Raw genomic sequence first — 11,331 nt, forward strand, 5'->3', positions numbered from 1 at the left:
AAGAGTATTGATGGGATCTTGACCCGTGTCTTCGTAGAAAATATAAATAAATAAAAAAAATACAGGCAGGACAAGCCGTTGTAGGCTGCCCATACTAGAAGCTGACATCTAACTCATATGACCAAGTTTTCTTTGAAAATTTAACTTCATAACTCACATTCAATTCAATAGATGATTAGTTGATTGGAATTAAAGTAACTTAAAATGGAAGAAACCGGCCCACAGGATTGGTGAAAAACTGAAAGAAGAGGGCATTTTCAGTTTCTCAGTGGAGAATAAGACTAATGCTCCAGATTCCCAAATTGCAATAAAAGGAACCGTGTGGGATTAATCATTTATCATTGACTTCAAAAACAATTTCAATTAACCACTAATGAATTATTGATCTGTGCCATAAACTCAACAAGACCCACCAACATGTGCTCTTATTAGTTTCGTATTCAGACCCCTTTTTTTGTAATAAAGCATATTCTTGAAAACAAAGGAAAATTCAACATGTTAAAACCACTAATAATTTTTAAAGAACATTGAACATGGAATCATTAGTTGTGAAGACACTAGGAACTGGCAACCTGTGCAAGTGCGCGCCCACGCAGCACAACTTCCACAATTGGGAGTTGGAACCCACAAAAGGAGAAAAGAAGAAAGGAAAAGGAAAAGAGAGCTGCTGCCAAGGCTAACTTCAAAGCAAAGTTTTTTGAACTTTTCTTCGTGCCCACCATTTTTTTTAAAAGCTTTTTGAGGGACCCTATTCTGCCATTCGATTATGTGAAGAGAACAGAAGGGTACTTTGCATGTCACATGGTAGCGAGTGGTGTCCAGCATTACTGCAAAAATTTTGCTTTACAGATACTGGTACAGTTAAGAGTGTGGACTATTGAAGGGTAAATTTGTCTTTACAGTCTGAGCAAAACTTCAGAGCAAAGCAAGACCTAACAGTTGAACCAGAAAATTCCAATGTATGTATAAATAATTGCAGAGAATATGCTGGCTATTGTTTGGCTGCAGAGAAATCGTAAGAAAACACTGAACAGGAAAAATTAAGAAACAAATGGAGTGTACATAAAAAATAAAAGATCTCCCATTATACTAATAAAAATAATATAAATCCATAAGAAATGGTACTGAAATAATTAAGTCCAAACATCAACATCAATCATCTGTGCAAACACATAACATAGCTACCTCTCCCTGTCTCACTCTCTCAAATATATATATATATCTACTCACTCCCTAGATCCACTACTACTAAAATTCCAAACCAAATTTAAAACACAAAAAAAATAATAAATAAAAATGAAAAGCCCAGCACCCTCTCTACACCATCCATAGCCATCAATCCAAGGAGACGCCACCGCCAGAGGTGACAAATCTTCAGATCCTGAGAGTAGAGCAGAAAAGGAGAGCCATAGCGGCGGTGACGAAAACGGAGACCAATGAGGGAGAGATCAAGCCAGCGCCCGAGGTGGGGCTTGGAGCTGGGGCATCAGCAGCCAAAGCCGAAGCCATGAGAGCACAAACAGCTACGAGAACAAGCGTCAGAGAAGCCTTGGAGAGAGCCATTGTTGGAATTCTTAAGCGTTAAAAAGACCGTTCTTGTTTTTCCTTTAGAGAGTGAGGAAATGCGTTGAGGGTTTTGGGGTAGTGGGTTAGGCGGGGTCTATATATAGAGAGAGAGAACGAGAGAGACATCGGGCAGCTGCCCGGATATCCAGCCTGGAGATTGCAATTGCTACAGCTGGTACCCCAGCGGGTCCCCGTTTCAAAGGGCTTCCTTAATTTTATTTTACGCGTGTAAATTTTTCGTTACCCCCAGTCTTTTTTGATAATGACAAGTCGTGCGATGGAAAACGCGGTCGTTTTAACGCTGGTGATGATTGTTGGTTGCGGATCTTTGTTTGTTCTTCGGTCGGAATAGAAATTGATTCTTTGCCAAATCAAGGGAGTAGTGGGACCGCTGGGCTAAAGAGCTTTATCTACTCGCGCATCCAGTGGCTATCTAATTAGGCCGGGTTAAGATCGAGGTTCAGTCTTCACCCGTGCGAACACGCGCATGAGACATTCGCAGCGAAGTTAAAACGGAGGAGATCAGACGAGAGGGAAGGCGTGATGGGCAGCCGCAATTGAGGAAGTAATCACGCTGATTCCGTCGCGAAACAACTGAAAAGATGCGGGTGCAACGTCGGTCCCACAAAACATCGCATGGTAGAGACGCAGGTTGGACAAACCGGGGGAGAACACGTGGAGGGCCCAAAAGGAACAGGGTTTTTTGATTTTGAAATTCAAAGCGAAGAATGAAAGACAGGTGTATGAATTCCAGAAGCTTCCCCTTGAATGGTGTCAAATGGCGCACACGATTTTGAATGACCAACAAGTGTGACTTGTTTAAAGGTCTACTTTTGCCTTGTGTCGCTCTAAATTAATTAAGGAAATCATTTAAGCTCATATCTAACGTTTTTGGCTTTAAATTTGCGGTAATTTTCTTTGGGGGTGGGGGTGTGGGTGTGGGTTGGAGCTATTTGCGTTTGATATAAGCTATTATTGGGATTTTTCTACCAAAAACAACGAAGTAATGGGATTCTCATTCGTTTTTTCCTTTTAATAAAAATGACAAAGCAACGACTCTTAAGTAGCAAAGATTAAGATGGCTTACTTTTAGCCTAAAAGACAAACAAGTGCCACCTCATTTTTGTTTAGTTACTCTTTTTATCTTTAGCAAGAAAATGTTCTTTTAACATTATTATGTCACTCTTCCCTCACCAATCAGAACCAAATACCTAAAGCTTTTATATGATACTCTTATTGCTCTTTTAAACTTCAAAGCTCAAACTCATTGGCCAAAACTATTGAGAGGGAGGGGGTGTATTGCAAATTGCACAAAACAAAAACACTGGTACTATCTAAATATCCTGATACAATAGTATTGTAAACCTCAATACAAAAATGTGAATTTTCTGTACATACAGAGTGGTTTTTGGGGTTGGGAGTGCCAAAGAATTAGGAGAGTGTACAAAGTAAGAAAACCACATCATATCGCCGAAGAGGGTTAAATTTTATAAAAGAAAGAAAGGAAATAGAGGACCCATTTATGTATGAGATCAAAGAATGGACCTGGCATGCTCCCATAGTCTCTCATGGACTCATCTCCACTTCAAATTTTGTTTCAGGATCTAAATCTGGCACTGGCAAGGTTTGTGTTCATTCATCACCCAGGAAGTCCGAAGCCAAAAATCTTTGGTGCTATCTGTAACAAAGGCTCCAAAGCGCTTGGTGCAAATTTTCTGGCAAAAAGAAAACAGACCGAAGATGGCTGATCGTTGTACCTGCACTGATGACCTTCGAAAATTCTCTTGAACAACTCTTCTGTAATGTCTGCTCTACCAAATGTAGCAGGATGAGCCCCACCTCTCGACCAGTCTACCCATGTGATGCTTCTATTTGCTAAGAGATTTAGGGCCTGGATTGTTAACATGGTGGGGAAATAATGCTCATCAACATAACATGCTGGTCGACAGAACTGTTCAAACTTCGGGTAATATGTACTATCTTCCACGATGTTGAGTGCAAGCTTTCGGTTAATTTCAAACCATTGGGACCCCTTACGCCACTGGGTGATATTCACTTCAGGAGCCATGTTCTCATTGTAACGTCCTCTACCATATGGCCCAGGGTCATCAAATGCACCAATGAAACTATATTTGGATTTCTTTATGTAGTGGTAGATGACACTGAAATTGTATAGAGGTATGCAAGATTCAGAGAGGAGGATAAACCATTCATTGGATATGTCAAGCAAGGCATTGGCAAGGAGTCTTCTCTCAGCATCACACATACTCATCCTTCCCCACTCAGAGACCTGCATAAAAGCAAATACAGAAATCAGGAACCCAATCCCTAAAAGAGAAGAAATACAGGCTGCTCATTTAAATAACAAAAGTCTATTTGAACTGTTGAAGAACAAATGCCAAACAATTACCATAAATCATGACTGATGGGAAGTAAAAAAATTAGCAACCACAGTAGGGTACTTTGGTGTAACTGAAAGAAAGAAATTCAGTAAAACACTACAAGAGCTGATATAGAGATGGCAGATACTGGGTAGAAGACATTTACCCCTTAACCTTCAAATACAACAGCTGACAATTTACATGTTACTATCAGATTCTTTTATCTTCCCACGGGGACCCAAACAAAAGCAGATCTCTTGCACACACAATATTCGACTTAACACCAGGACTAGAAAGACAACCATAAATCTAGTGAAATCTCTTCGCGCAAATCAATCACAATAATTTGCCATCTCCTACAAGTTAGCCAAAACAATACAGCTATTTGTTCCAAAGCAAATGTTAAGCTCACTATAAGTTCCTATTCCCCACACTCACTTCTTGAAAGGTCTCTAAAGTCTAAATCATAAAGTTTCTCTGTCACCCTGATGTTACTCTGCATGATTAGTTCAAAATCAAATTTGTCTCCCGTTTCAACAAGCATCACTGATATAGCGTGCTAATATGACGGTCTTAAACCAGTGCTGTGGTTTGAAGCACAAGATAAATCCAGACAGTAGAAATAGACAGATTTCAAATTGCAAGCTTCCATGCAGGTTAGGTGATCTAAAAAATTGAAGCCAAGGACACAAAGTTTGAACACTCAAATACATCTCATGCCATTTTTTATTTTTGTTTATCAAAGTGATATATTATTTGTCTATTTGTGACCATAAGTTTGAGTGTTTGCAAGGAACTCTTGGAATGCCTATAACGTATTGCACACGAGAAAACCTTTCCACAGGCAAAGAGGTTATGAAGGTCAGGCAGATCACCATCTATCCAGCTAACCAAGAACCAATGAAAACTTGAACTTAAATAGATAAATAAGGAGAGGGACATCCCATTATTGAAAAAAAAAAAAAGGGAATGAGAGGCCATGAATGCTAGCAGTTCTAAGTCTAACCACCAAAAACCAAATTTCCAAATGTACCTTAAGTTAGCATGCTAACTTCTGCAACAGTTATGAAATGCCTAGATAACAAGCATGCTACTATCACTCTTATGGACAAAGATTCTCAGGAGACCTACTTAGCATAGAAGCTACATAAGAAAGGTTCTAAACGGAATTAGCATTATCAAGGGCAGTAACTTATCATGATGTGCACAAGCATGTAAAAGAACACACAAACTGCATTACAGAGGAATAAGGATGGAAGGGTTCATAACATGACAAAGAACAAAGACGATTAAAAATAATACAGAATTCAGAAACAAATGAAAACTCCTATAAAAGAAATGGACATTATGAGGACCATACCTGACTTGGGATTTGCCTCCCGTGAAAAACTGATGAAGGAGGAAACTCGGCATTGTATGATGGCAATGAATGAATATAGATGGAATAAAGCCCTTCATGCCCCTTCAAGAACCTCTCCCAAAGAGGAGAAAGCGGCAATGGCCCCTTAGTCAAGAACATAAACGCAATCTTCGGAAGTCTATTAAATGGATACTTCTTTATTCGAGGCACGAAAGATGCCCTCCATAACAACTCTTTATCATTCATCGTGTGAAGCAAATTCGATGGTGGCTTTATCCAGCGATTCAAACTATTTGGTTCTTCAACACACGGCACAAAATTAGACTTAACTGTAGTGACCACACTATAAATTCCAAAACGCCGGATTGTATATATACTAACGATCGAAAAGGCGATACAGAGAGCAAGAAAAAACCCAAATAACTGAAGTAACCTTAGTGGCAAAGTCTTAGATTGACTTGTTCTAGTAGTAACCACGGGATCCTTGCCTTCCTCCAATGACCCAGCCGACCCAACTCTTGTTTGCATCGTTTAAGAAGATTCAAAAACCAGAATTCAACTTCTGGGGTCAGATCCAGAAACCGCCCCTTTCTTTGTTTTCCCAACTCAAAAGCAAACTAAAATCTCTCGCATCTTAGATCCCAACCGATTATTTCAGTGAAATAAATTGCAATACCTGGGGGTTTTTTAACAGCTAACTAACTTTAGAAAGTACAGCCCCTCTTAGCAATAGAAACAACAATAGAACAACAGATCCAGAGTTTTACAAATTATACCATCTGACCAAAAAAAAAATCACTATAAACTATTATAACGTGAAAATCAAGAGTTTAAAGGAAAAGGGTATTGGATAAACAGTGTTCTATCTAGAATCTAACCCAAGATCAAAGTCCAGAACTAGGCTGACAGAAGTCTTCGTTAATAAGAAAAAAAAAGTAGAAGACAGTGAACGTACCATGTAAACTTTTGGGTGCGGAAAGATATAGAGATAAAGAGGTTTTCTAATCTATTTGAGGTGCTTGGATTGCGCCCAGGCTATTTGTTAAGGTCAATATCGGAAAACAATAAAGAAGGTGAGGCAGAGGAGGACAGGAAGTTTGGTGATGGCAAAGAGTGAGAGATGTGGTGAAGTTGGTTAGTCAATAAGTATGTTTTTCTGGATTTTGTGGTGCTAAGAGCGTGATTTGTGAAATCTGTGGCAAGTTAATTACAATGTCTCTTTCTTCACACAGGGAAGGAAGGCAGGGAGTGTGAAGTGAGTGCGCCTTTTTTTTTTTAACACCTCTCGCGAGTTGGCGTTTGCATTTGTCGGGGAGATGCCTTTTCTTGGCTGTCATGTGAAGAACAGTATTTTAAAATGATATGCCCACTTGTGATTTTGGGCAGCCTTGAGTTAAAAAGACAGTCTTGTCCTATGGAGTTCTAGTTTACTACTTGACATGCAGGGATATAATGGGAATTTTAAAAGAGAAAATGGCTTCTTTGTACATATAAGATGTTAACAAGGCACCAGGAGAATGAGGCTTGATGACCAAACTTCTGGGGCTAATGGTGACCCAAATAGAGGGGCCAGGCAGTTCAGCTAGAAGTACGAATCCCTCACGTCACTGAAAGTGGGATTTGATATTAGGCATGAGCAATGCCGTTGGGATTTCTTTTCCTCCAAAAATGGGATTATCAAAAACAAAAAATGAAAAATCTGAAACTCCCCTGAAATAAATTCCTCTGGATTCAAGGTACATAATCTATTTTAGGTAATTTAAACTCCTTCTGTAGATGGCAAATAAAGGAGAGAATAGTCGAATTTTGATTCTTAACAGTAAGGACAGTGAATTAGCATTTACCACCCATTACATGGTTCACACATTTAACGGCAAAAGCTAATTTGTTGAATTTTCATCCAAAGCTCGGATCCGGACCCACCTAGAGCTACATTTATAAGATTACTCACAAACATACGCATGAGACGTGCGGACCGCTTCCACCTAAGTTGATTCTAGTTGTTATCCTGTTTCCAACGAAGGCTGGCTGCCAACGAGGTGAAGGACAATTCCTCAAACATCCCGCAAATGTTCTTACGGATACTCCCAATGGAACAAATATGTCCAATTCATTCAGATCAGGCGATGTTTTCCTAGAAAAATAAAGAAACGCAGTAGTAAGAAGGCGGTTGCATCTGTTTCCAAAGTAAAAGTACTAATATCCGTTTCCTGCCAATAAAAACGCAATCTCTCACAATACCTGATATATGCGATGCACTACAGCACCAGCAAATTATGGAGCAGCCTTGCGTCTCCAACTGTATCGAGACATTCCCATGTACTGGAAGAACAATTAGTATGCTCCCACATACGAATGTGAACTGAAAAAAAAAAAAAAGTAGGCCAGATAAAAGTTTCTTGACACTAGTCCAAGTTGGCCCATTTCAGCCTCACCAACAATTCTAGGCTCTTGCCATGAAGAGCAAGAATCATGAAGCTTCCCCAGGTCTAAAAAGAATCCACTCTCAAACATGGGGAACTTCTTTACTTCTTTAAGGGAAAGCTATTTGCATTCAGTGTAATTATCTTCATAATTCAAAAAATCAAGAAAACAATAAACGCACAAACATAATGTGATTCATTAATTAGTGGAACCATTGCCATTGTATCTATTAGCATATACTACAAACTGAACAATTCACAACAAACCACGTTTGGATATAGCTTCATGCCTACATGAAATGTTTTCCATTTACAGGTTTCTACCTCACTCATGATGAACCATCAGTCTTATTTACCAAGACATGTGCAAGTAGGAGAGTAGTGCTACTCTACTTCACCACATCAAAAGTAGCACGAAGGTTGGATATCATCACTGGGCACTCTCCCTTCTCATCATATTCAGCGAAGTCGTCTCCAGACAAGTCAACATCTTCAAATTTAGTCCCTTCCAGCTACACAAACAAATTACAGTAAGTTGACATGAAAACACATTCACCAAATATATAGATGGCAGTAAGTAACTGTGTAAACGCCCAACAACTCAACGGTGAGGGAATATTTCAGTAACTACCAGAAATCAGACAATAACAGTGCCTAACCATGGTCAGGATATTATGCAATTACTAGCTTCACATAAACAAATTCACATGTAAGTGCAGCGTTAACTGTAAATTCTAGCAAGGCTTGCCATCCAATTCCACTGAAGATTGAATACATGGTTTAAATGCCCTTAGCTTTAGGTGCAAGGTGCTTACTAAGTTATTACACACTTTTTGAAATGGGTGGGAAAAATTCAAACTAGGTACTTCACAACTAGGAAATACATCAAATGAAATATCTCAAACATCATAATATGCATAATATTAAGCAGGGACTTCTATATAGTGATTAGTCTTGATCTTTTACATCAGACTCTGGCTATTTTTGTCTTCAAAAACAAAGAATATGTTATCATTTTAACAGCTCATAAATGATTATTATTATTATGACTAGAATTGGAAAATCAATATATACCAAGATATTACAGTCTGAAGCCCTTGCTATAATAAAGCTTTGTTCGCAATTTCCACTACCCGATAAAATGGTCATCTAGGGTGGAGGATGAAGAACAAAGACTTACAGATTCAACCTTCCAGCCACCACCGAATATAAAACCCACAGGCTCATGACCCCTACAGTCCAATAGCATCAAAGGTGCATAGCTTCCTGCTTCACTGTCTTTGTGGGTCAGCGGTCGACCTTGGCCAGGGATCATTGTTATAGTTCCTTCCCTCAAACAAAACTTGCACTAAAGTAAAAAAGAAAAGGCATCACAATACCATTAACCACTGGAAGTAAATAGCTAGGTAGATAAAAAGGAAAAACTCAGTACAGTAAATTGAAGTTTTGCAGTTAAAGCAACTACAAGTATTATGCCATATAAAATGCAGAAGTTTGGTTATATACAAGTTAGACACATAGAATGTCTATATAAGGATACTGAAAGCATTAGATATAAGACAGATGTTATCTAGAAAAAAATACCGGTCTCAAAGCTTACTTGACCCCAAGCAACTTTTAGAAGGAATGAATCAAAGAAAAACTCAACCAACAACACAGCATGCGAAATGGAAAGGAGTCACGCGGACTTACAATTGGCGTTTAGAATCACATCATGCTTCTTCTAAATTATACAGCACAGGATGAGGAAAGAAAATTATGCATCTCGCAACCAACGAAAACATTGCTTAAATATTGGTCCTTAACATCTAACATGGATTTGTGGATTTATTCTAATGCATGAGATTCCCTTTTTTTTTTTTTTTTGAGTTCAGAAAACACAGTGATTTTACAACTAAATTCACAAAACAAAAATTCCAATTAGACGTAAGCTAAGAACACTATACTAGAAATATCTGCTAGCTTGAGAAATGAGAAGGGGAATAAAATAAACCAAGACTAGTATTACCACATGTAGCCCAGGTGAAATTGATTATGTCCAAGTAAGAATGCAACTTAAGAAGTAGAAATTTGTCTCTCTCGTCCACTCTTTGCTCTCAGCAACCAAACAGACATAAAATCCACGGATTGCAATGACCTTTCACTTGAAATCAATTCATTTACTGACAATACACGTACACAAGATTACCTTCTGAATGAGATTGGTGGTTCCCTTGCCCACAGGAAGAGGAATGGATTCGCCCAAGCTCACACATGTTTCCTTCTGACTCAACTCTCCACACCTACCGCATTTCAGCTGAAACTCCAAATAAGCAAAAAGATACAAGATTTCAAATATTAGTGAAATGAAACCTTGTAAAGCCAGGACATACAAAAAGAGCAAGGATTTGAGAGAGATGTTAATAGTAAATTATCATCATCCTTATCTATGCAAGGAGAAAGAAGAATAAGAAAAGTTAAGTAAAATCTATTAAAATGATATCAGATCTGCAAGGAAGAGATTGCAAGAAAACTATGCAAGGAATCAAAGAAAGAAATATTAAAAGCATAGCCATCCAAAAATAATAGAAATATAGAAGATCTATGTCGATTTCACTGAATCTTTAATCGCAATCCATAAAAAAAAAAAAAGGCGTAAAATCACATAAATATAACGAGAAATAGATTAAAAAAATAGAATAAGAAAATGGAATCAAATTTTGAAGGAAAAAATTATAAACGGATAGATAAAGTCAATGGTAAATACATTTGCAGCGGATAGATAAAGTAAATCTTCGTGCATTTGCAGTTGCGATAAATGAAGCAAAATGAATAAAATATTATAAATTCAACTCAAATGATGATTGATGAATTATCAAATATAGTAACTTATAATAATTCACTATTTTAAAACCAAAAACAAGGCCAAAAAGTTGAGAAAAGAAGATTTCAACTAATAATCTGGCATTTGAACTGAAAGAAGGATTAAAACAGAGAACATACTGGATTCAAGCAACAATAAGAGTAGTAATCTGCGTTTAAAGAAGCAAAGAGAAACAGTTCGAAGCCCGGAAACCATATCGAAATGAAATGAGCTCAGCTCAAGCGAAGAAAAGCAAAGTCAAAGGCAGACACAGAGAGAGAGACCTTGAAGAGATAGGAGAAGGAGGGATCGTCGCAGCCGCCTTGAGGCTGGAGGTTCGTTAGATTTTCAAGGTCGGCAGCGATCTTCAGCATGAAGTTCACCATTTTCGCCTAGTGGCGTCAATCCCAAGCTTTCTCTTTCACTCTCCCTCTCTCACTTCCTCCGTGCACAGGATGAAAATAGGGATGTGGGAGGAAAATAAACAATCTTTTGTGCGGACTTGACGACTCCTTTTATATTTCCATTTTCCAAGGATTTTAGATTTTTTTTTTGGTTTGATCCTTCTAGAATATATCCCCGCCTCCAGCGTGGCCGAATATGCCAGTACTGAGTGGCCACGTGTAAAGGGCAAATAATATTTGAACCAATATTTTCATTAATACTGGAAATGATACTTTTGACATGAAATTATTTAGAACAAAAGATGGTTTAATGTTTATTCTTTCTCCTAATTCCCCCTTTTTTCTTTTTAATTTT

At 38.2% G+C, this 11,331-nt stretch overlaps 2 protein-coding genes across 2 annotated transcripts; both read right to left on the minus strand.

Moving 5' to 3' along the window:
- Positions 1 to 2,872: 2,872 nt before the first annotated feature.
- On the minus strand, positions 2,873 to 6,859 carry LOC110410499 (glycosyltransferase BC10). Its single transcript, XM_021420226.2, has 2 exons — positions 5,308 to 6,859; positions 2,873 to 3,856 (listed from the first exon to the last, which is right to left on the minus strand). The coding sequence occupies exons 1-2, from the start codon at positions 5,833 to 5,835 to the stop codon at positions 3,206 to 3,208; spliced, it is 1,179 nt and encodes a 392-aa protein (XP_021275901.1). The 5' UTR covers positions 5,836 to 6,859; the 3' UTR covers positions 2,873 to 3,205.
- Positions 6,860 to 7,903: 1,044 nt separating this feature from the next.
- LOC110410501 (uncharacterized) lies at positions 7,904 to 11,070 on the minus strand. Its single transcript, XM_021420227.2, has 4 exons — positions 10,857 to 11,070; positions 9,919 to 10,026; positions 8,911 to 9,078; positions 7,904 to 8,242 (listed from the first exon to the last, which is right to left on the minus strand). The coding sequence occupies exons 1-4, from the start codon at positions 10,956 to 10,958 to the stop codon at positions 8,120 to 8,122; spliced, it is 501 nt and encodes a 166-aa protein (XP_021275902.1). The 5' UTR covers positions 10,959 to 11,070; the 3' UTR covers positions 7,904 to 8,119.
- Between the last annotated feature and the right edge of the window lie 261 nt (positions 11,071 to 11,331).

The sequence above is a fragment of the Theobroma umbraticum genome, unplaced genomic scaffold, assembly GCF_002168275.2.
Source record: "Theobroma umbraticum cultivar Fairchild unplaced genomic scaffold, ASM216827v3 scaffold_56.0, whole genome shotgun sequence".
In the NCBI taxonomy this organism is placed as follows: domain Eukaryota; kingdom Viridiplantae; phylum Streptophyta; class Magnoliopsida; order Malvales; family Malvaceae; genus Theobroma; species Theobroma umbraticum.